This window comes from Astyanax mexicanus, chromosome 11, assembly GCF_023375975.1.
Source record: "Astyanax mexicanus isolate ESR-SI-001 chromosome 11, AstMex3_surface, whole genome shotgun sequence".
Taxonomy (NCBI): domain Eukaryota; kingdom Metazoa; phylum Chordata; class Actinopteri; order Characiformes; family Acestrorhamphidae; genus Astyanax; species Astyanax mexicanus.
In genome coordinates, this window is record NC_064418.1 from 43,417,501 (window position 1) to 43,444,109 (window position 26,609).

At 37.8% G+C, this 26,609-nt stretch overlaps 1 protein-coding gene across 6 annotated transcripts in view; it reads right to left on the bottom strand.

Moving 5' to 3' along the window:
- stat4 (signal transducer and activator of transcription 4) overlaps nt 1-26,609 on the bottom strand; it is a 48,208-nt gene that overhangs the window by 16,496 nt on the left and 5,103 nt on the right. For all 6 annotated transcript variants that reach the window (XM_022680086.2, XM_022680084.2, XM_022680089.2 and 3 more), the window contains exons 4-13: nt 21,694-21,792; nt 15,055-15,147; nt 13,984-14,062; nt 11,707-11,792; nt 9,081-9,232; nt 7,732-7,890; nt 3,421-3,513; nt 1,986-2,045; nt 1,730-1,750; nt 610-703 (exon numbers count right to left, since the gene is read on the bottom strand). In XM_022680086.2, coding sequence (XP_022535807.1) covers nt 610-703; nt 1,730-1,750; nt 1,986-2,045; nt 3,421-3,513; nt 7,732-7,890; nt 9,081-9,232; nt 11,707-11,792; nt 13,984-14,062; nt 15,055-15,147; nt 21,694-21,792 — 936 coding nt within the window. The remainder of the gene's footprint in view (nt 1-609; nt 704-1,729; nt 1,751-1,985; nt 2,046-3,420; nt 3,514-7,731; nt 7,891-9,080; nt 9,233-11,706; nt 11,793-13,983; nt 14,063-15,054; nt 15,148-21,693; nt 21,793-26,609) is intronic.

The following is a 26,609-nucleotide window of genomic DNA, read 5'->3' on the forward strand; positions in this document are numbered from 1 at the left end:
TTAAGCATTACAATTTAGCAATGTTTAATAATGTTTAAACTAGAGTCAATTAATAATTAGTTGAGATATTAATTTACCATTTAACAATGTTTATTACTGTTGTAATTTCTGCTATTTGTAAGACTTATTGTAAAGTGTCACCTGTGTTACGTGCACTATGTGTGATAAATTCCCTATTTAAAATGTTTAACATGCTTGGTTAATAAAAGTGATTCTGATTGATAGATGCCACTGTTGATGTAGACAATTAAACGTTTTTCACTTTACATGTGGTGCTAATGTTATGGCTGAATGGTGTATGTACACTATTGGTAAATAAAAACATTACATACTCAATTCCAATATGTACACTAGAATACCTTAGACAGTCTGCATTGTTTTCCATATAAATGCTGAATAATGAAGACTTGGATGTAATAACTGAACCTAAAGGGTTTAAAGGCCTGTTTCAATAATGTACAGTGCAGGTTCTTCAAATTAAATTGTTGTATATGTGTATATAATTGAAAAATCACGTATACTTTATAAAAAATAAAAGTATTATATTACAGTGTATGTAATCCATTTTTCCAAAGTCCATCTAGTAAATAATAATAAGCTGTCAAATACCAGATGTCTGAACTCCACTGATAAGCATCCATTGGAGGACTCCTCCACATCCATCACTTTGGTGTTGTTTGTGGGGATGAAGAACTGTCTTGTACTACAGAGGAAAAAAAAAATCATACTGGTTAAACAAAATACTGAGACAAATCAGGGCATAGTTTTCCAGAGATGGATTAAGATTGAGAGTCTCAGAATACACACAACATTTTAAATTAAAATTGTAAAATAGTTTACAAATAGGCATAATCCCTGTCCTGGAAACTGACCCATAAAGCAATTAAGATAATCCAGTGCTAATTAGGTTACATAAGAGGGTTTTCCATCCATTTTGAAAATCTTATAAAAAAACTTGACAGGAAAAATGCTCATCAAAAAAAATCCTGAGAAGACAAGGTGGAAAAATTTGAATATCGCTTAATTCAAAATTCTTTTTAAATAAATGATGACATATCAAGCCTTTATTCAGCATTTGCTGAGTATTTCTTATACACGTTACATGTACAAGACGTAAAAAAATATATTTAAAACGGGTACTGTATGATTTTTTTTTATATGAATTAATAGTCGACCGGATAAGAGTACAGGATGTGAACATGATCGTTAGAATTATAATGTACCTGAAGAAATGGTATGTGTTAAAGACAGGAGTTTTAGTGTCTGCTCCCAGTTATAGAGGCTTGCTTAATGTAAATTTGTTTGCATAACTGCTGTGAATAGCTTATTTTTTGCTGTCTTTTTTCTTTTACATTTGGATGGAAACCTTGCTATAGTGACCTAATGATTATGTTATTGTTTGTGAAAAAGCACAGACATAATCTGAGCAGGACTTAAATCACAGGTCTTATAGTCAATTTGTGTAATGTAAATTACACTGAATTAATTGAATAAAGTGGCTGAATGAATTCATTAGAAGAGGTGTCCACAAATATTTGTCAAAATATTGTATTTTGAACCCTTTTAAAAGTAAATCCTGCTGGCTGTGTGTAAAAGGTCCATGTTTATTAACCTAGTTGTCTATAGCTGATCCCCCTCCCCCACACTTTCACTTTATACTACTCATACTGAGGCTTGGCCTAAAAACAACAGGAAGCTGCTGCTCTCGCTGAGGTTTGGGTATACTTACACTTTGCCGCTTTGGAGGTCCCTGAGTTCATAAACAACGAGAGAAGAAGAGAAGTCAACAAATATATTTTGTTCACATGTAAACTTTAACATGTTTACAACTAATATCTCCTAATTAACAGATTCAATATTAGAGGAAAATACACAGCTTATAAAAAGTTATTAAGAAAACATTACAGTAACGACAAAGCAATAACAGTTACAATAATAATATATGATCAAATAATAACAATAACAATTGTCATTTATAAACTCACTTGTCAAATGTTGTCTTCACTTTAAGCTGATAGTCTACTTCCGGTAGCTTAACCAGCAATCTGGGGAAAAAAAAAACATAAAAATATTTAAAATACCATATATACATATATGTATGAGTCTTCTGTGATTTCCCAGGTCTTTTAGCACTGAGTTCTACAGGTCATCCCTTCTTTTTAGAAATTTATCAAACTGATTTGGCCAATATCAGCACCTCTTCTGACCACAAATTGAGAGTTTCGAGTAACAGCTCTCAAACGCAGATTTAACCATATATTTTCTTAATACCAAGAATACCACCAAAACTTGTCCACGAAACTTCTTATCAATCAGCTACCTTATTATAATATATATTTATTTTAATTAAAATTTCTCCACATTTTAGCGATGCTAATTAACAGACCCACTTACTAAGACTCCCCTAGTAGGTGCCAAGCTCTGATACATAGCTAACAGACACCTGTGCCAGCCAGCATCACAACAGGAGTGATGAGAGGAGAGAGCGCCATCGACACAGAATTTACACTTAGAGCCAACTGCCCCATCACAAACTTTGTCGTTCGTAAAAATGGAGATACTATGTAAAAAATAAATGCCTGTAATAAAAAATAGATACTACAATATTTTTTGTTAAACAATATGAATAAAAGCAAAGTCTGTACTGCAGTAATATCTTATTTTATTTTATTTTATTTAAATGTTGTTTGAGGACTGCTATCATTTTCTGGCAGTGCACCTTCATGTTTATAGTGTTTGTAAAGGACAACAAATCTCATGCTTTGGATCGGATCTTGTTTTTCAGAAAAAAGGAGACAAATGTGATATTACTTTTAGCTTTTAGCTGGAATACATTTGTGTGTTAATGCTTCATTTGTATTAGTGACTTTAATTTTGACATGATCTGTTTGTATGTTGGTTTTAGTGACTTTTATTTTGGTAGGGTCTGCTTGTAGGTCGGTATTATTGACCTTTATTTTGGTGTGGTCTGTTTGTATGTTGGTATAAGTGACTTCTATTTTGGTAAGTGGCCTACTTGTATGTTGCTAAAAGTGAATTTTATTTTGGTGGGGGTCTGCTTGTATGTTAGTATTAGTGAATTTTATTTTGGTTGGACAATTCCTTCATTCACTGGACTTCATATACTAAGAATATACAAAGAATAGGTGCTAAAAAAACAGTTTTTAAAAAGACAGTATTTTTTAATCCAATTTTGCACATTTCTGCCTTAAAATACATTTTTATGCCCTTGTTCCATGATTCATGGACATCTTAAAGTGTTACACACTTAATTTATTGGGATTTTTTTTGCCATTCTGCAAACAAATCTAGCAAAGCAAGTGTACCAAACTCATTAAAAAGTGATATTAACTTTATTAGTTTTATTGTATTGTGTAAGTTATTGTATAAATTATTGTATAAATCAGAATGGTGCCATACCTGACTTTGGTGGTGAACTGTACTTGTGTCTTGATGATAAGGGGTTTCTGTGGGTGTGTTGGCATGCATGGCTGCTTCTCCACCACAAAGGAACTGCAAAAAAAGAAAGAATGGGTTTAATCAGATAAAAGAGGTTAAAAGGCCTCACACTTACCAAAATTAAACCTACCAACATATCTCTTCAATCACTCGCTCTCAGCCACTTCACATAGATTCCACCACCACCACCACAATGCATACCAGCAAGATCCACAGACTCAATGAACTAGACTGCCAAATTCAGACAATCAATCATTACAGTTTTTAATTTAGTTTTATATTTTGCTTTGTAGTCTTATTTGTTTCATAATTTATACACTGATTAAAAAATATTTAAAAAGTAATATAAAAAATAGGAAATTATGTTATAGAAGGTTATTTTAAACATAAATGCACATGTGCTATTTATCTCATTATTCCACAAATCCATATGACATGTGACATTACTGGGCAGATTCCGAGACAAGGATTAAACCTAGTTGTAGACTATATTTTCCTTTCAATAAAAAATCTCCATTCAATATGCTCCAGGACTAATCTTAATCCTTGTTTGGGAAACTGACCCTAAATGTCAAAAATTAAATTAGGCTGCAAATATGCGACCACTTAAATGAATCTATAAGGAAATTACCTAAGGGATTTACTTAAGTAAGTTGCATAAAGTCGTTTAGAAGATTCCCTTAACTAAGGGGAAATTATAAGGACTGAGGTTTTTCTGCATCTACCTTATGTATGCATTTTAACAGGCAGGCTGTAAGGAGCAGTAAAGCCACTCTGCTGAAGTACAGTGTTATACGGGAGTTTCAGTAAAGTGTCTCCAGCTACGAGACTGGAGCAATATTAGCGCAGATCAGAAGCGTCCCTCACTATCTTTAAGAAAGAAGACAGAGCTCTTCAAAGAGCACTTACTCTCTTACACCTCTAACTAACTACCTTCTACTACCAGATCAGGAGAATCTCTCACTATCTTTAATAAACTCCTGAAGACAGAGCTCTTCAAAGAGCACTTACTCTCCTAACACCTCTAACTAACTACCTTCTACTACCAGATCAGGAGAATCTCTCACTATCTTTAATAAACTCCTGAAGACAGAGCTCTTCAAAGAGCACTTACTCTCCTAACACCTCTAACTAACTACCTTCTACTACCAGATCAGGAGCGTCCCTCGCTATCTTTAATAAACTCCTGAAGACAGAGCTCTTCAAGGAGCACTTACTCTCCTAACACCTCTAACAGTCTAACTACTTCTAACCTCATTTCCTTCTTCCCCTCCTTTACTCCTCTATCCTATTACTTCCTTTTGACCTCCTTTAGGGCCTGTCTAAATATGTTTTTTACCTTTTTTTTACTTTTGTACATCACTATTGTAAGTTGCTTTGGACAACAGCATCTGCCAAATGTAATGTAATGTAATTTGTGCGCGTTATCATATTTCATTACAAACCAAATCCATTTCACATCAGATTTCCCCTTTAAGAAAGACCTTATATAACACTTAAGGTTTTTTATGCAATAGGGCACCGATTGTAAATCATATTCTGCAACTATTTTACTGTTTTTTTTTTTTGCCTTTTTTGCTCAAAAATATGTTTCGTAATGTGGTGGAAATCACCATTGGAACCCAAGAGTGGGGATTTTCTGCTTGCTACATAATTATATAAGGGAAATAAATAGAAATAGGAATGAATAGTAAAATATTCAAAATGAACGACTAAATGTGATTCAACTGAAAAAATTGGGTTGGGTACAGACCTAATACAAACCGCCAGGCACATTCACAACCCACACAGAAAAATCACCAGCGCTCAACTACATCCAGCTGTGGTTATACGGCTTCTGTAAAGTCCTAATGTGGTGCTTATATCAGTCAGACACATTACATAACAACTTTTCCGAAACATTTCAAGACAGACGTGGTAGGTGTACGAAAGGAGGTCATTTGCACAGCTACAGGCCTTTTTCCACATGTGCGCCCACTCCGCCAGGTCAGGACAGGGCAGGACTGTTTAATATAAGTATACAATGTAATAATGCACCATGAGGCAAATGTTGGAAGACAAGACAAGATAAGAAAACTGAATGGATAAACTTGGATGTGTGAATGGATTATGTAATAATGGAATATGTAGAGAAGTAATTACAAATACATTAATTAGTACCCTTGTGGGCACCATATACAATACATACAGCTCTGGAAAAAAATAAATAAGAGAGCACTTCAGTTTCTGAATCAGTTTCTCTGATTTTGCTATTTATAGTTATATGTTTGAGTAAAATGAACATTATTGTTTTATTCTATAAATTACAGACAACCTTTCTCCCAAATTCCAAATAATAATATTGTAATTTAGAGCATTTATTTGCAGAAAATGAGAAATGGCTGAAATAACAAAAAAGATGCAGAGCTTTCAGACCTCAAATAATGCAAAGAAAACAAGTTCATATTCATAAAGTTTAAGAGTTCAGAAATCAATATTTGATGGAATAACCCTGGTTTTTAATTGCAGTTTTCATGCATAATGTCATGTTCTCCTCCACCAGTCTTACACACTACTTTTAGATAGCTTTATGCCACTCCTCGGCAAAAATTCAAGTAGTTTAGAATAATTTGATGGCTTGTGATCATCCATCTTTCTCTTAATAATATTCTAGAGTTTTTCAATTTCTTTTTTTTTTCAGAGCTGTATATATTTATTAATACTGATATTTTTGTGTTCTAACTGTTTATTATTATTAATCTCATTATAAAGAAACTTTTTTTTAGTGTAGAGCAAAGTCCGGGTAATACCTGAGTGAGTCCATTTATGAATAGAGCAGGCAGATTTCCAGTGAATTTACAGTGGGTCATGTCTCAACCACACAGAACATTTCCTGTTGTGAGAACTCGTCTCCTGCTGCACGTTACACATGTGAAGGGGCAGCTCAGGAGTTCAGTAGTTCAGATTCTCCGGACATCCTCCTTCTTACTTACAGAACCTTACATACCCTTTACTCAGACATACCTGTCTGACCTATTTACTCTCTACAGACCTTCTGGAACCTCTCAGTCTCGGTCCTCTGCTGCTTATTATCCAACCAATAAACCTCCACGGGTGCGGTGGCTGTGTCTTCTCTAATTTTGGGCCACGTCTTATAAATTTTCTCCCACCACTTATCCAACAGGCCAGCTCTATTTCTACCTTTAAAACTAAACTGTAATCATATTTCCTCCCTTTTGGATACAGCTGTTTTTAAACTTACTAATTGTCTTTGTTTTCAGTCTCGCTTTACTGTTTTTATGTTCATTCACTCATGATGTAGGTATATTGTATTATTATTACTGCAGTATCTAATCTGTAATTAGAGGATTCACTCTATGAAAGCACCAGGTAGGGAAGCACCATCATTAGCATTTTTTTGTCATGATTTTATTCACAAACAATTATTGTGATACAAAATCAAAATAAAAATAATAAAAAAACTAAAATAAGTGTGATAGAAAAAACTATAATTCTTTCTTTTAAGTTACATTTAAAGCTGATGTTCATACGTTTTGGGATTTAGGGCCTTCTCTGGTAAGAATGGGTAACTGCACCGAGCATGCAGAAGAATCATTTTAAACTGGGTGGGTGCAATGCGGTCTTCTTTTAGAGTGGATAAATCTGATTCCAGGTTATGTTAAGTCAGAAAGAGATAGAGAGAGAGAGCGCGCTCAGTCAGAAAACTTCACTCTTTATTCCTTTGTTTTAACTATGGGTAAATGAGCAATTGAGCTCTGAGTTTCCCCTTCTGAAGTCTCCATTGCTCCACCAACCGCTCGCGTTCAGTAAAACTGAGCCGGATCTTCTTTTAGAGGCTGTACGTGTGAGTACGTAAGCACGTAAAGACGCCTGACGTTGCCAGAAAAACTCCAGCGAAAAGCGATCAGACAGGGATGGTCGTTCCAGCACACTGGTACCATTAAACACAATATTTTAAACTTTCTCCACTCAGAAATGCTTCTGCTTTCAGTTTAGAAACAAAATAATACGGACTGCCACTATTAGACTATACCCACTATTATAACCTGAAGTTACACAAACACACACATTAAGTGTCAGTGTACTTTCAGTTTGTGCTTCCTTGTTTCGGTTCGCACATCGCCCATGTTGGTACATGCTTTTCACTTCTCTATTTATACACCAACTGCCTGAATGGAGTCTTATTATGAGGTGTGAACCTGATGATCTAGACTATAGATGATCACGGAACCACTGAAATAATAAGGGCGATGCCTGACAGCGAACGCTTACCTTTTGATGAGATGGTATATGAGATATTTGACTTGTTCCTCCATCTGAGGTCTCTGCTGCGGGATGGGGTCACTCTCGTAGGTCACCTTCACGATGAGCTCGCCCAGTTTATCCAGCTGTCGTTTAATCTGGAACAAACTCTGGGCAGTCATGGTGAACCTTCAGAGATACAAAGAATAACCAATATTAGACATTTTACCAAATGAGATTCAGATGGCAGGGCTTTTTTGTTCCACTTAATGGTTTTACTAGGTGGTCTAGTATTGAAACCAGTATTTATCTTGAATAATAGCTGAATAATTAAAGTTCAGTATGTGAAAGCGTAAAATACTGCAGCCTTCTTTCAAAATAATCAAGAAAAATCAAAAACAGTGCCGTATAAGCAGTTATTGTAAAACCCCAAATTGTATGTAGCTTTACAGCACTAAATATACAGACTATAGACAATATACCGTATTTATATTTTTGAGTGGTGGGTCATTCTCAGCACTGATATAGTGATAGTGGGTTAGTTAGTGTTGTGCTTATACAAGTGAATCAGACACAGCAGTGCTGCTGGAGCTTTTTAACACTAGTGTCACTACTGGACTGAGATTTTTTTTTACCAATTAGAAAAAAAAATCTACACAGTGTTTAAAAACGCCAGCAGCACTGCTGTGTCTGATCCACGCATTTGTTATAGCACTTGTTATAGAACTACAAATTACTCCTATATGCCTATTGAAGTTTTCATTGAATAATCTTCATTTTCATGAATAATCTTTTTTGAGATCAACAGTGGACACTGTAAATATTCAAACAATGACTGTAGAAATCAAAAGTTTTAGAAGACCCATATATATTTTTTGACATTTAAGCTCTTCAGGTCCAGTCAGTAACTGGAAATGGTACAAAATCCAGTGTATAATTTAGCAGTAAACTGCTAGTGTTTAAAAAATACAAAAAAAATAGGGGTGTTCTTAAACTTTTCACCAGTAATGTAAATACAGCCAGGGTTTCAGGGTTTCAGCCTTTGCTAGTATAGCCCTTTTCTTTCATTCATAACAGGTTGTAGATTCTGGTTACAGTAATGGATCTCCTGCCAGATCTGCCCAGTGTACTGTGCCAAAAGTACAGAAATGAACACATTAAAAGGAATTTAAAAGCTGAATTAGAACAAAATAACTCATACTATTTGATTGATTTTAAGGGTCAAACTAGAAAAATGTAATAACAGCAACAGAAATTAATCAGTAAAGTAACAAAAAGGCATTTAAGAGACACTGCTTTAGCTTCAATGTGGCATGACATGTCATATAAACAGGCGTGACACAATCCTTGACAGTGTACTGGGTGGGGAGTGGCAGTACCAGTTCTGTAGCTGGTCGAGGCCGGTTAGGACAGGGCCTCCAATGCTCGCAATCTGCTGCCTACGTTTCCACTCCTGCAGCTCTGGCATTAGCTGAGAGGCAACCATCGCATCTATCTCCTTTATCACGTCTGCCATCTTGGATAAAATCTCCTGTCATGAGAACAAAACATGTACAAATAACAACGTCATTTAAAATGGACAAATTCTACAAGGAAATAGATCTTAAAGTACCCATCGGAAGTGGGCTGCTTCCTTATTTGTGAATACGTAAGTGAAAGCTTGACTGTAGCATCACATTAACACTATAATGTTAAAAATAAAGGTGCTACAAAAAGCTCTTTGAGTGATGCCATAGCTTCAAGTTGCACCCATTGCTGATTCAGATGGGCACATGGACACACACAGCCTGTCTAGTGTCTGTAGAGACATATTATTTATCTGATGAAAGGAATGACGAAGGAATGTACGCAGTATGAACGAGACATCTAATGCAGCCAGTGATGTCAGTAACACGTAAAAAAAAAAAAAATCCCTTCACTGATTTGACTCAATGATTTTTAGGGGAAAGTCGTAGCATGCTAGTAGAAAAAACTAGAGATGTATGAATACCAATAATGGTGTTAACTGTTTGCTCGATACCATGGTCATTTACCCGTAATAGTAATCACAAACGAGGCTCCGATATCAACCTCCTTTGTATTTCTATTGTACGCTCTGTTATTTTACATTGACAGAGCACAGAGTCGCTGTCGTTTCCAGTCTCTTCCACTGTGTTATAATAATATCACTGACAGTTGGCTGTGGAACATTTAGTAGTGAGTAGTGAAATTTCACTACTGGACGTGTTGCACAGGTGATGTGTCCTATCAGGGTACCACAGCGCTGGAGTTCACTGAGCTTCTTAGAGTTAGAGTGACCCATTCTTTCACTAATATTTGTAGAAGCAGTCTGTATGACTAGCTGTCCCAGATACCAAAAGTGATCTGGCCTGGATCCGGCACAATTCAAAACGGATCTGGCCCAGTGTACTTTTGCACAGTGGGTGTGTGGTTTTATACACCTGTGGCCATGAAAGTGATTAAATTTGTTAGTGAATACTTCTGGCAACGTGGTATACACACTAAGAAAAATAAGTACAGATTTGTACTTAAAAGAGTACATAGCTTGTCGCTGGGGCTGTACTTTATATTGAGGTACAAAAAAGTACCTTTCAGTGAAAGTTCTTTTTTGTACCAATGGTTTTGTGCCAGTAAAGATTATAAAGATTATAAACATTATCATCAACTGAATATGTGTCTAGAACTTAATGATCCAAAATTGTCTGGCTTTTAAATGTAAAATGTGCAATTAAAATATATATTGTTTATTAGTACAGTGAAAGAGAATACAGAATGTACCTTTTGTCTGTTTAAATGGTACAAATCTGTACTTCCTTCTGTTAGGAATGACTTCGTACTTCAGAGGGTACAAATCTGACCCTGTAAAGACCAGTAGTGTACCTTTCAGGGTACAATTATGAAAAGAGTACCTTTGAGTACAAAAAAGTATCATCTCATATCGTACCTCTGTTTTTTTAGAGTGTAATGTGACTCTTTCACAAACACAACTAAAAATGATAAAATTAACTGTTGCATTGAACTACCTTACACTAACAACTTTACCATTACATAATGCTCCTGATTACTTCATTCTAAGTAAGTATTGATATGGGTATTAGCAAGTACAAAAAAATACACATACTTGTTTTTTGTACTTGGTTGGAAAAAAAAAATTGTGTCTACACATCCCCAGAGAAAACATTAGATAATAGCTCACAATCTCCTTTATCAAGTGTGGTGTCTTCTCTTGAAGGATGATTCTTGAAGAAATGAGACTTAACACACTGTCTTCTATTTTTATCAATCAGGTTAGGTTTTATTATAACAGGTTTTCCAGAAGTTACAGTGGAGAGAGAAAGTTCCCGATCCAAGGTGTCCAAAAATCTCTCTCCCTTTCTTTGTCCTAAGCCAGGGTTTTATACATTAGACCACAGCATATCACATATCTCTTTACCATAAAAGGACATATATGTTCCAGGCATAAGTCCAGAAGTTTAAAGTACAAACAGATGAGGGGTGTTTTTTTTTGGCCCTTGGCCCACATTCCAACATCTACCCCAGGACCCTCACTCCAGGCAAACCCAGTACTCCAACAAACCGAATGACCCAGTATTTTTCTTGTACAGACAGCATATGGAATACAGTGTTTTACCATTTTAATACACCACACAAGTCACTAAACACGCGTACAATTCTTAAACAAACAACTACAGAATGAAAATGAAATTAGTTTGACTAGTAGCACCTGTTTATGACAGGAAATGCTTGTGTAGACCCTGAAAACAATGCCCAGAGAGAGCACAGACATGTCTGATAGAAGCAAACAGAGCAAGACTGAGGTGTGAAAACCACAGTGTCATGTCATATCAATTGTGTTCTAAAACAAAGAGAGTCAGCAAAGGTAGCGAGGTCACAGGGATTAAAGAGTGAGAATACACACGGTGTAGCTCAAAAGACCAGAATCAGAAACAAGCACTCTAGTCATTTGCAACAAAAACATCAAGACATGGGCGTCTATTTACTTGCCTTCCTTTTATAGTCTAGATGGTTGAGTATTTCCTGAAGCGCCATGACTTCTTGTTTCATGTTCTGAGAGTTCCTCTCCGCTGGGTCTAAACAGAAAAAAGTATATAAAATATATACAAATAATTCCATATTTCCACAAGTGCAACAAATACAGCTGCTTCACAGTTGGTATATTTTATATCATATTTCATTGGTATTATTTAATAACACAATCACAGTCCCTGACAAAGTGAAACGAGGGGGCAGTTTCAAAAGTACAGAACCGCCACCATTCAGTCCAGTAAAATCAAACCTGAAACCCTCCACCTCAGACAAACTAGGTGCCCCATTTATGGTAATTGCGGAGAATTAACTTTTAATTAAACTTTGCATCCAGCAGTATAATAAACACATTATACACTGCACAGTACCAGTCAGAAGTTTGTAACACCATTTTCATCCATGTTTCCTAATTGTTATTATTTTATACATTTCTGTAGATTCATATAAAAAGTTTCACATAAGTTTCACATTTTAATTTGTTGACCTTTTTCACTAGATAATTTTGTGTTGATGTCTTCAATATTAATCTACGAGAAAAAAAGCTGTAAAAAAACACTGTATACCAACAAACTGTGACTAATTAGTACAGTAGAATAATTCACAAAAATAAAAACAGGTGCTAGAAACTGACTGAGCTTTAAGTATTATTGTTTTTCATTATCTATTCACTACATTAACTTATTGTTTGATGTGTAATAGTATGCATGCAGCAAAAAATTTCAGATGTAGTTTTACTAGCCTCATTTTATGGTGAACAGAATCCCGTATTCTCTTGCCAGATTTTCTTTTAATGAAAGGACAACAGTGCTTGCGGTTTGTGGTTTGTCACACATACACCAAACTGTCATTATTCAACCAGGCCAAGATTAATACAGTTTGGCAATCTAGGCCACCTATAATAAAAGTTCTTATTATAATTTCCTGTTATAATTATCCCAAACTGGAGCCTAAAGATCAAGATTTAGAACATAATTTTGAGTCCCACCCAAACACACTGCTTAAATAGTGTAGGCTGGTGCATTTGTACAAAAAAAAATCATTGTCTATAGAGCATTCTAATGAGGGGCTGGTCCTTTTAACAAAATGCCAATTACAGGAATACTACTGAGCACGACATATATTTTAAATCAGGGGTGTCCAAACTTTTTTTGTTGGGGGCCAGAAGGAGAAATATATTTGAAGTCACGGGCCACAGACTCTGTAATAAAACAAATAATGAAATATACCACTTTAAATAATACTTTTTTCCTGATTATTTCATTTACACACAATTTTACTTGACTTACTATCTTTATCTTTGACAGTGTTGTGTAAACTAAGATTTTTCAAATTGATGTTTAATTTCAGATGTCTCTTAATATTAAACTCCTTAATTACGGCAACTTTAGACTCTTTGCCCCGTTTTTCTGCGCTAGAAATGCGCACCCTCTCCACTTTTAGACTCTTTGGCCCGTTTTTCTACGCTAGAAATGAGCACCCTCTCCGCTTTTAGACTCTTTTACCCCGTTTTTCTGCGCTAGAAATGCGCACTCTCTCCGCTTTTAGACTCTTTAGCCCGTTTTTCTGCGCTAGAAATGCGCACCCTCTCCGCTTTTAGACTCTTTGGCCCGTTACTGACACCTAGTGTTCAAACTTTGAATCTCACATTATAAAAACCTGTTTAACAGCGGGCCAACTTTCATTCTATTTCGAAAATACCTCGCGGGCCGCTCCAAAAAAGGAAACGGGCCGCAAATGGCCCTTGGGCCGTAGTTTGGACACCCCTGTTTTAGATCTAAACATATACTAGAAGCCTGATGTTATAAATAGTTAACTTTTGATAAATAGACATACTCAAACATATTTATATCACTTGTTTATACCAGCAAAATCTCTTCTATTATTTATACCAGCCCACCCCTAAAATATCAGGCTAAAAGTGATCCAGTTTCCCATTTAGCCACAGTTTATGTTCATGCCTGTCAAACTGTATTAATTTCCTAGCTTTGAGACGTTACAATATCTCCTATACATTTTTGTGACACCAAAAAAAATCTGATTATCTAACAGACATGTCAATTATATATTGTGAATATATGTGAACATACTATTCTCCTCTTCTACTTAATACAAACACTAAAGTACAAACACCTGGTAACAAATGAATGTTTAGAGTCAACTAAACCAGAACATTTTGCAGGATTTGTTCTTCCCATTTCTCAGTGATACAGAGGAGTTTAATGACTGTTCACTCACCCCGAAGCTGGAGGGTTTTATAGCGAAAATCAAAATCATCCTGCATGTCTTCCAGATGCTTCACTGCCTGGTCCAGAAGCTGAAAAAGACACACACATACACAATTAATGAGTTTATCATTTTCACAGGCATTTTCATACCTTACCTGAGTTTAACAGAACTTTTCATATACACTATATGAACAAAAATATTATTAAAATATTGGTAAAAATATTGTTCACTTTAGTTGTTTTGCCTCTACTGTTTAGGGAAGGCTTCCTACTAGATTATGAAGCATGTTTGGGCACCCCTATTAATCTTATTAATCCCTCATCATTTATTGATTTGAATACTCCTATCTACTTTTTACTGACTTACTGAAGCACAAAATTGGTTTGTTAACCTCATTGAGCTTTAAACTTCATAGCCAGGTGTATCCAATCATGAGAAAAGGTATTTAAGGTGGCCAATTTCAAATTGTTCTCCTATTAGAATCATGGCATCATGGGCTCATCAAAACAACTCTCAAATGATCTAAAAACAAAGATTGTTCAACATAGTTGTTCAGGGGAAGGATACAAAAAGTTGTCTCAGAGATTTAACCCATCAGTAAGGAAATGGAAGACCACAGGGACAGTTCTTGTTAAGCCCAGAAGTGGCAGGCCAAGAAAAATATCAGAAAGGCAGAGAAGAAGAATGGTGAGAACAGTCAAGGACAATCCACAGACCACCTCTAAAGAGCTGCAGCATCATCTTGCTGCAGATGGTGTCACTGTGCATGGGTCAACAATACAGCGCACTTTGCACAAGGAGAAGCTGTATGGGAGAGTGATGCAAAAGAAGCCAGTTCTGCAAGCACGCCACAAACAGAGTCGCCTGAGGTGTGCTTTTGCTCATAGCTGAATGCAGGTGTGCAGGGTTGAATAATTTGGTAATTGCATGTATTGTGGTGTCCCACAGGGTTCAGTTCGAGGCCTTAAAACCAGTGTTAAGTATGGCAGCAGTGTAGTTAAAGAAGTGGTAAATATGGGCTTATGTATAGTGTTATATAAGCTGGGACAACCCAGTTTTCTCAATGACAAATGATCCTACCTGCACGCTACTGCGAATCACAGCCACTCTGTTGTCCAGGTTCTTCTGCTTCTCCAAAGCTGCTGAGTTTTGCATAGACTTCTCCAGCGGACCCTGGAATTGATGTTTGCAGTGATCCAAATATAACGAATAGAAAACACAGAAAAAAATATTTTAATAGACATTAATGTTAGAAATCACATGACATGACAAAAGAAAAAGAAAAAATGACATTCATTCATGAAATTTACAATGCAAAGAGCTCTATATGGTATCTCTGAACAAACTTTTCTTTACATACTTTACTACCAATTTTCAATACATACAGTTATAATAGTATATAAATACACATTTTCATTGATTCTACTCCTTTAGAATAATGGTCTGTGTCAAGAGTGTGACAAAATAAAATGAGTCAAAATAAAATGTGAATTAGGCAATTTTAATAGCTTTCCAAGATAGTGGCTACTTTTACGAAAATAAGATGAGATTTTTACTATAATATAAAGTTTATTTCTTATTAATAAAGGCTGTTGTAACACCTGCTCGCACTACACCTTTAAGATCCGCCTCTCCTGAGTATTGAGGCTGACTCCTCCTCTCCCACACACCGGTGGGAGATTACTCATTCACAAGACTATATAAACTGGACTCATGCACTGCCTAGTTGCGAGATATTGCCACATTGTGTCTTATCGAGCGTTATTGAATGTTACTGTTTCCCTGGTTTCTGATCTACTGCTTCCCCTTGACTACGATTCTAGCCTAGCGTGTCTTTTCTGGTCCTTTGAACCTTGCCTGTCTGACTACGATTTTTGTCTTCTGTTTTGGACTAATAAACCTGTCTGCATTTGCATCCAAACTCCTGGTTGGTTTCTTACAGAATATCTCGCCGCCAATGGATGCAGCAGGGAACCGGGACCTTAATGAGGTTGTGGCAGAACAATCACGAGCTGTAGAACTCGTACAACAACAACTCAATCAACTGGGTACCGCGTTTAACTCACTGACTGAGCGTCTGGAGGCTCTGTTTAGCAACCAGCCTGCTAATCCCGTCCAGCAGGTGGTTAACCCACCAGCACAACCTCCTCCTGTACCAGAACCCCAGCCACCTGCATTAACTCCTCTCAAAGTCGCCCTCCCGGAGAAATACCACGGAGACCCAGAGGTATGTGAGGGATTTTTATTGCAATGCGATATTTACTTCGCCCAACAACCCCCGCCTGGTCCCAACGATAACGCTAAAATAATGTTTGTAACTTCACTACTCTCTGGTAAAGCCCTAAAGTGGGCTACAGCGCTCTGGTCTCAAAACCCCGCGATGAATGAGAGTTATGAACTGTTTGCCAGTACTTTCCGGACTGTTTTTGGCAGCCCAAAGGGGGGTAGAGAAGTTGGGGAACAACTACTGGAGCTCCGACAAGGCCGTAACACAGTAGCGGACTATGCCCTTACCTTCCGCACGTTAGCCGCGCAAAGCGGTTGGAATGAGGCTTCTCTCATCACGGCGTTCCGAAGAGGGTTGTCCGAAGTAATCCAGACTGAGTTAGCTTGCCGGGATGATGCGTTGTCTTTGAATGACCTTATCAAGATGGCCACCCGTCTGGATGTGTTACTGCAAAGCCGGCGTCATACGTCACGCGCCCAGCGTGGTCACGCATTGCCACAGATAGTTTCAGCCGAAGAGGGTGAACCTATGCAACTGGGACACACGCGGCTCAGTCAAGCAGAGCGCCAGCGCCGCATAGAGGGCGGTTTGTGTCTTTACTGCGGAAACGGGGGTCATATGAGAAGTGGCTGTCCTAATCGACCACTTTCAAGGCCAGGCAACACCACCCAGCGCACGAGTTCCGATTCGTGCGCTGACGCAGTGAGTATGCCTGATCCTCTCATCTCAATAAAGATGTTAACTGTACCTGTAACTGTACACTACCTTAATCAGATCTTTTCCTTTGCAGCCCTCGTGGACTCCGGAGCGGCAGGCAACTTCATCGAGGAAGCCGTGGCCGAGAAACTGAAGATTCCAGCCATAAAATTAGATACCCCATTAAGGATTCAAGCCATCAATTATCAACCCATTGGAGAGGGCACAGTAACGCACATCACTGAACCCGTAACTATAACCATTGGATCTGTTCACAGTGAACAGATTTCTTTCCATGTCCTCCGAGTGTCCTCTCACCCCATTGTTTTGGGTCTACCCTGGCTCCTTAAACATAACCCTAAAATCTCCTGGGAAGATAGAGACATTGTTCAGTGGTCCAGCAATTGTTTTGAAAACTGTATTAAACTGACCTTGGCATCTACCTCCATTGAAAGCCCCTTAGAACCCAGTCTCACTGACATTCCGGATGTCTATTCAGACCTATTAGATGTTTTTAGTAAAATAAGAGCCTCTGAATTGCCACCTCATCGACCCTGGGATTGTTCCATTGAACTGGAAGAAGGAAAAATCCCTCCCCGAGCTCGCATTTATCCTCTTTCAGTCAAGGAAACACAGGCTATGGAGGATTACATCCAGGAAGCCCTGAACCAGGGTTTCATTAGACCCTCTACTTCTCCTGCCTCCGCAAGTATGTTTTTTGTGGAAAAAAAAGATGGTGGTTTAAGACCGTGTGTGGATTATCGTGGTTTGAATGAAATCACAAAAAAGTTCCGTTATCCACTGCCTTTGGTACCTGCTGCTTTAGAACAGCTTAGGGGAGCCCGTTATTTCACAAAATTGGACCTTCGCAGTGCATATAATTTGATTAGAATTAAAGAAGGTGATGAATGGAAGACTGCTTTTTCAACTAACTCTGGCCATTATGAATACCTGGTGATGAGCTATGGATTGGTAAATGCTCCCTCTGTCTTCCAGTCATTCATCAATGAAGTTCTGAGAGACATGCTGGGTAAATATGTCATTGCATTTTTAGATGATATTCTTATCTATTCTGCGTCTCTTCCTGAACACGTTCAACAGGTGAGGCAAGTACTGCAAAGACTCCTACAGAACAGACTGTACGTCAAAGCAGAGAAATGCCAGTTCCACCAGACCCACATCTCATTCCTGGGTTATCTGATCAATCGTGAGGGGGTCCACATGGATGAAAAGAAAGTGGAGGCTGTAACTGGATGGAAGAAACCTGTGAGTAGAAAAGATTTGCAACGTTTTCTTGGATTTGCCAACTTCTACAGAAGGTTCATCCGAAACTTTAGTTTGGTGGCAGCTCCACTCACTACTATGCTTAGAGGGGAACACAAGAAGTTAGTGTGGAATCTGGCAGCTGAACAGGCATTCGATAAGCTTAAGACACTTTTTACATCAGCCCCTATGCTGAAACATCCCGACCCTTCTCTGCCCTTCATCGTGGAGGTGGACGCATCTGACTCTGGGGTAGGAGCGGTCCTGTCACAACGTCAAGGTAATCCTGCTAAACTGTTCCCATGTGCATATTTTTCAAAAAAACTGTCTCCCACAGAATGCAACTATGATGTAGGCAACCGTGAATTGCTGGCTATTAAATTAGCTTTGGAAGAATGGAGACACTGGCTGGAGGGAGCGCATCACCCATTCATCGTCCTCACTGACCACCGGAACCTGGAGTATCTGCGTACAGCCAAACGTCTTAATTCCAGACAAGCGAGGTGGGCTCTCTTCTTTTCACGTTTCTGCTTCACCATCACTTATCGACCAGGCTCCAAGAATGGTAAAGCAGATGCCTTATCCAGGCTTTTTGAAAAAGAAAAGACTCAGTCAGATCCTCAAACCATCCTCAATCCCTCCTGTATCCTTGCCCCTATCCAGTGGGATATAGAGGAGGACATAAGACAGGCTTCTCGGTCAGAACCCACTCCTCATAATTGTCCAGCTAATCGTGTGTTTGTTCCCGAATCATGCAGGGACAGGTTGATAAGATGGGCCCACACCTCTCTGGCTACGGGTCATCCAGGCACAGCCCGCACCTATCATCTGCTGGGAGAACGGTATTGGTGGCCTCGGATGGAGCCGGAAATACACGCATACATTCAGTCCTGTTCCCTGTGTGCTCGTACCAAGTCTCCCAGATCACTGCCGGCAGGTAAATTAGAGCCTTTACCCATACCTCTCAGACCCTGGTCCCATCTGTCCATAGACTTCCTCACCGACTTACCTCCATCACAAACATTCACCACTATTCTTGTAGTTATAGACAGGTTTTCTAAGGCCTGTAAATTGGTGCCTTTCACCACTATACCCACGGCATTCCAGACTGCAGAGGCTTTGTTCACTCACGTTTTCAGGAATTTTGGGATACCGGAGGACATTGTATCCGATCGGGGACCTCAGTTCACTTCTTCAGTTTGGAAAGCTTTTATGGATAAGTTGGGGATTACTGTCAGTCTCACGTCAGGCCATCACCCCGAAGCTAATGGACAAGTGGAAAGGCTCAATCAGGAAATAGGTCGTCTGCTGCGCCATTACTGTCATGACCAACAGGGGGAGTGGTCCCGCTTTCTGCCGTGGGCTGAATACTCTCAGAACTCTCTACGTAGCTCATCTACAGGTTTAACTCCATTCCAGTGTGTCCTAGGTTACCAACCACCATTGTTCCCTTGGAATGCAGAGAGGACAGACGCTCCTGCTGTTGACGACTGGTTCACACACAGTGAGAGGGCTTGGGAACAGACACACGCACGTCTGGGTTTGGCTGTCAGACGACAAAAAGCACAGGCAGATCGACATAGAGGTAAAACCCCTTTATTTAACCCAGGTGACAGAGTTTGGCTTTCCACAAGGGACCTCAAGTTGCGCCTGCCCTGTCGTAAACTCAGTCCACGGTTTGTTGGACCCTTCAGAATACTGCAAAGAATAAACAATGTGACTTATAAATTGCTTTTGCCCCGTAACTACAGAGTCTCACCCAGTTTTCATGTGTCTCTCCTCAGGCCGGTTATTCCTGGTCCACTGGATGATGCCTCCCCTCTCTCATCACCACCTCCAGCTCTGGACATCGACGGCAGTCCTGCCTACAAAGTCAACACCATTGTGGATTCACGTCGGAGACGGGAGCACATCCAGTATCTAGTGGACTGGGAGGGGTACGGTCCCGAGGAGAGGAGCTGGGTGTCTACATCGGACATACTGGATCCCTCTCTCATTACGGATTTCCACTCCCGCAGGCCGGAACGTCCTGCACCCAGACCTCGGGGCCGACCCCCCGGCCGGACTCTTGGCGCTCCTGGAGTAGCGCGTAGGGAAGGGGGTTCTGTAACACCTGCTCGCACTACACCTTTAAGATCCGCCTCTCCTGAGTATTGAGGCTGACTCCTCCTCTCCCACACACCGGTGGGAGATTACTCATTCACAAGACTATATAAACTGGACTCATGCACTGCCTAGTTGCGAGATATTGCCACATTGTGTCTTATCGAGCGTTATTGAATGTTACTGTTTCCCTGGTTTCTGATCTACTGCTTCCCCTTGACTACGATTCTAGCCTAGCGTGTCTTTTCTGGTCCTTTGAACCTTGCCTGTCTGACTACGATTTTTGCCTTCTGTTTTGGACTAATAAACCTGTCTGCATTTGCATCCAAACTCCTGGTTGGTTTCTTACAGCTGTAGGCTATTAATATTGCAAATTTGTTTAGTCTTATTACTGCGTTTTACTGTGTTTTTTTTTTGTCTAAATTTTAGTCAGTAAAAGAGTCCATAAAAAGAAATGTGCTTCAATTTGTGGCTGTTACAATGTTAAACGGTTTTCTGTCTTTTCAATAATATTTTCTAATATTTTAACTAGGATTGTTTCTGTTTGATTTTACTGCTTGACTGTATGATGAACTCTCCTCTAAAACCATTGCTCATTTTTAAACAGCCATAACAACTGTCATAGGTTTGTGTTTCCTGAAATAAATATATTATTGATATTAAAAACATAACAGTTCAAATGTGGCATGTAAAAAATTGACATTAATTTTTTTTTATTTAATAAAACTTTGTTTTCAATACAAACCAACAATATAGGTCACGTGAACATGGCTGTGTGCATTATACTGTATATAGAGTCCTTATATACAGAATTTAACATATTGAAATTTAATTATATTCTAATTTAATTAAAATTATAATTAATGCGGCACTACATTTTGCACAAATAAACACTAATAATGCTTTAGAAAGTGCAGAGCTGTCTCTCTATAGATAATACATGATATACTACATGGGCAAATGTTTTGGGACACCTGCTTAATATTATGTCCTCTAAAATCAAAGAAATTATAATAAATTTACCTTTTAGCTTTAGTTGTAGTAACTGTCTTTTCTGTCCAGGGTAGCTACTAGATTTCTACTAGATTTTGAAGTATTGTTGTGAGGAATTGATTGTATTCATCAACAAGAGTGTTAGTGGGGTCTGGAAGCCATTGGGGAACCATTGTTTCCCATTGGTGGAACAAACTACCTTCCACTACCAGATCAGGAGAATCTCTCACTATCTTTAATAAACTCCTGAAGACAGAGCTCTTCAAAGAGCACTTACTCTCCTAACACCTCTAACAAACTAACTACTTCTAACCTCATTTGCAACTTTAAGCTGAATGCATTCATTAGAAGGGGTGTCCACAAACATTTGGACACATAGTGTACATTACATTTAGATTTTTTCATGACAGTAACCCTCTTTAAACTAGTACCAGTACCTGCTCCTGCATGCTGGCGGCAGATATGATGCGTCGCTCTTCTCTCAGACAGTTGGAGATGACTGCAGACAGATTCTGAGGGTTGGCTTTGTATCGTTGCTGCAGGAAAACAAAAGAAGATTTTACTCATATTAGTCAGTTATTACGGTCAACACCTGAAACTGCCTATGCTCCAGTGAAGACGTGCAGACAACCTTTCAAGATATCTGTTAATGATGCATTTTGGCATAAATTACTTATGACTTACTTATGAGTGGAAAGTCCCCAGTTACCAGTTCTTGCGCAAGATGGATGTAGCTGCAATGCTAAACCTTTACCCAAATTTCCTCCCCAATTCAGCTTAAACAATTAACTCACCCGCTCACTAGGACACCCACCATCACTTGCAATTTATAGCAGAATCAGGACAAGGGTATGCCTCCTCAGATAAATGTGAAGTCAGACACTACCTCTTTTTGAACTATTGCCAATGCAGCATCAATAGGCAGCCAAAGCACTCTGAGGAAAGCATCAGACTCCCAGCTCTGATACATCAGCCAACAGATGCCTGTGCTGACCAATATCACAGTAGGAGTGATGAGAAAATTGCCATCTACCCACCCAGACAGAGCATGGCCAATTGTGCTCTCTCAGGATCTGGCTGCTGATGGTGAGGTTCTGGCTTTATGTTTGGGAATCCTGGTAAATCAGATATCTGTATATTCTAATGACTATGTTAATATAATAATTTAATGTGATATAAGAAAAATAATTAAGAATTAAACATCTTTAAATGAGTCGTGTGTAGTAATGCCAAGTAATGCCAAGTTAAATATGCTATGTTCTATTTTGTATGCCTTTTTTAAATCACAATATAAACATAAAAATAAAAATTGTGCTTTAAAATGTGCACTTTTTATATATTTTACTTTGTTTCCTGCAAAAAATAATTGAATTGCTTTCACTTAGTTCAGTATTGAGGCCATTAACAAGTGGTCTGGGTTGAACTTAGTTGAAATCTGTTGAGTGAGGTAAAGTTTATAATAAAGTGCACATAAAAACAATCAAACAGCACTCTTTATGCTGTTATTGTTATGTTGTAAGCTAAAGCTGCAGACTGGATTAGCTGGCAAAATATTAGCATTAGCCTGTTTAAAATCTCTGTGTAAATCTAAACCACAGGTCATGTATTACAATTTTCTTTGGTCTCAAAATGACTTTAATGCTGACTCTATAGTTGGTGTGTGAAGCAGTGTGAAGGTTTAGGGACAGAGTAGAAACAAAGGAGTGTCCTTGATGACTTATCAGGCTAGTTTTGGATCTTAATAACCCATTGCTAATGACACAATACCTACAAATGGCTCTACAAACTACAAACTGACACTGACCAAGAACAGGGTTCTCGGAAGGCCACTGCTATTAAAAAACATTACTGACCATTTCTTTTAGCCCAGAAACACATTCTACATTCTGACCACAAGGCTTCTGAGAAAATGTCTTATTGACTGATAAGACAGCAGTGGAACTATTTTGCAAAAAGGACAAATGCTATGTTCTGAGAAAAACAACACTGTATGCCAAAACCTCATCTGAACTGTGAAGCATGGTGGAGGACATCCATTTCTGACAAAAAAAAAGATCTGGAATACTGATTCGTCTGACCAACATATAAATTTATGCTGTGTGTTGATGCATCCAGATGCTTCTGAGATTAGAGAAGCTAATCCCACTTCTAAACATAGTTAACATAATAGATATACTGTATATTAAATGATGATAGAAGTTGAATGATGGTTCCTGATGCAGTGCCGCCTGAGGGACTGAGCTTGGGCTTTTCACATTGAAATTTCCCCAGATTCCTTCAATAGTTTCATTACAGTATGCACAATCTATTCCAGTCCTTCTATGAAGAACACTGTTCTAAAACATCTCAAGAATGTTCTTAGACTTTTGTTGACAAACTGGAGATTATAATCAGCTTTTGACAACCACTGTTTGAAATCGCATCATTATTTAGCATTTTTACACCATTACTAGTCCTAAATTGCTCACATCTCAACTTTCAAATATATATATTTTTAAATGTGTTGCAGGCCTGAAATGCAGAGGTTAAAACAATTTGACCAGTCAAAACATGAAATATCTTGGGTTCATACTAGAGCTGGGCAATGTGCCAATATTTTATCATATAGTTATAGTAAATGTGTTATAATAAATGATATGGTTTTCATGAGTAAACAAATTGTTTATATTATCAGTTCTTAAAGAACACATTTTTAATTAAATGTAAAAAATTAAGTAATTGTATTTTTATATTTGTAAAATATGTGCATTATGTTTTTTAATGATCATAATACAATATTTTTACTATATTGCGCAGCTCTAATTTATAAATGTTATACTTTTTTTATTAATTAATTTTGAATTCATTAGTTTAGTTTTATTCTTTAGTTTTTGCAGGTTGTAGAATATAGTTAAAAATAAAAATACTTTCACTTGTTCTCTCAAAATGGTGGACCTTATTATATATTTTTGACTCAATATCTTCACTGTTATCTAAAGCTTTCAGTGATAATTTCACTTCAGGCCTTTTCACTGAACTTTTTATACTCTTTACAATGTTTTTGGGTGGTCATCCAGTGTTGTTGAAGGCCTCACAATAATGTTGTAAGGACTTTTTAAAAATAAACACACACCCTTTAAGTGTCATCACACAGTAGGCAGGATTAGAGCAGATTACAGAGTAAAGCAAATTTACAAGGACTATCAGGAACCTGATGTGCAGTTCCCAGAATCACCAAGAATGCTGTTTTACTGGTGTGACATAATCCAAAACCCATAAGTGAAAGCAAAACAACCACTGCCTATCCAAACACAAGCTCCTTTCATTATACATCTGTACCAAACCTGTGGAGTAAATAGGACAGTATAATAAAATCTCAATATTCTTTAAATATATGAAGACAATTTTGACCTTCCAAAAGCACTGCAAATTATTGCTAATATATATTTAATATATATATTGCAAATTATATATTTAAAAAATCATAGATGTGCCAAAATAACAAATAGAACCATTAAGAGCAATCAACTATTCAACTACTATTTCTTTTACATTTATCTACCAGTCCTAACGCTGTCAGTCTGCCTGCTCTGGACTCTGAACTTCACAACAAAGACTCCAATTCCCAGCATGCACTCACACCAGACTTCCCTGACTCGCATGACGCTATGGCATTCCCACTCCCCCATCTTCTGATTGTTTGCACCTGGTCTGTCCTGTATATATACCCCTCTGTTTCCTCTGTCTCTTGTTGAGTATTAAATCTAGTTAGCTAGCTCTTCTACAACACTTTTCCTTTGTTTTTGCCTTCGTTACTGACCTGTTTTGTTTATCTACTACTGATTCTTGCCTAGCCCACTTTATTGTTCGCTTTTGCTTAGCACCTTATCTTCTGGATTTTCTGTGTATGACCTTGTCTGTCTGACCACGCTCTGGTATGTTGTTTACATTTTGCTGTGTGACATTATCAAGTCTAAACGAAAATGAAAGCACACTAAAATGTGTATGAAACTAATATAAAAACAAAAGTTTATTTTGCTCTTTTGTAAAAATAGCAGGTAGACTTACTACACAACATATTTCAGTTAAGGAAAGCACTGTCACTTAAGAGAGTTTTTTTTTTTTTATCTCCTTATCTACTTCGGAAGTTCTTTATGTAAAGATACAATCTCCACTATTCTGTTGCATTCCAATTGCATTAAAATAGCAATTTGATTAATCTCCCAAAAGTGGGCGTGTGAGATTGTATCGTTTTTAATATATTGTGGTAGAGTAATAAAATAATTACATAATTACATAATTACATAAATACATACGTCTTGCAGACGGAATGGCTGTTTTGTATTGGTCGTGCTTTTTACTGTAAAGCTTTAAGGATATTAAATATTACAATATAATTGTTTTGTTTGCAGTTCATATGCAAGCGCTAAATGCCCTACACTTTATACTACACTAATTTTTATGTCTGATTATTAATTTTTATTATTTATTATTATCTTAATGTTTGTAACTGGAATATTAATATGAAATAAAACATTACCATTTCTTTTGTTGCAGTAAAATATTCTTGAAATTGTTGTTCTGTTAATTATTGACCCTGACCCTGTGTTGATTGGTCTCTTGTTTGGTTTTGTGTGCTGTATGTGAAATTAATTGAATCTTTTTCAGTGTTTTTTCATATCGTAAAAAATATCGTCATCACATATATGCCCTGAAATATTGTGATATTATTTTAGGGCCATATCGCCCACCACTACTGCCAGCACTAGGAGTAACTGACTGCTACTAATATCAATGGAAAGACAGTAAGAGACTCTGTCAGTAAAAAAACACCAGTTTATTTATTTTCCAGACACTAAGGGAAAGTTCTGACACAGAAAACTCAGGGTGTGCGAAATGTGAAAAACACACAGTCTGTGCTGTTTTGGTCGCCCCACGCTTTGCCCTTTCAATTTGTTGTCTGGTGCTCGGGCAGGCATGCTACCACAACATCCAACTACACGCAAATGATCTGCATTCAGAAAAAAACCCTGACATTTGACTCTTCTGAGTTGACAGTTATCCAACCAGAAATCCCCAAATCCACCCACCTTAAAATCTCCTCTCTCTGAGTAATCGAACACCATCCCCAACCATCCCCCCACCCCCCAACCCCCCGGTGTACCTGATAAACATCAGGGCGGTTATGGTCTCGTGTTGTACGGCTCTTCAGGAACTAATTAAAGAGCCGACACCTCAGCTAAAACATCAGGGCTTGTGGTTTACATTCACGTTAGATAGTTGACATTACTTTTAATTCCTCGCTTTTGGCCATCGTCTTAAAGAAATTATGCACAGCTCCTGATGCTTATGATTCACGTGAAAAACAGGTGAA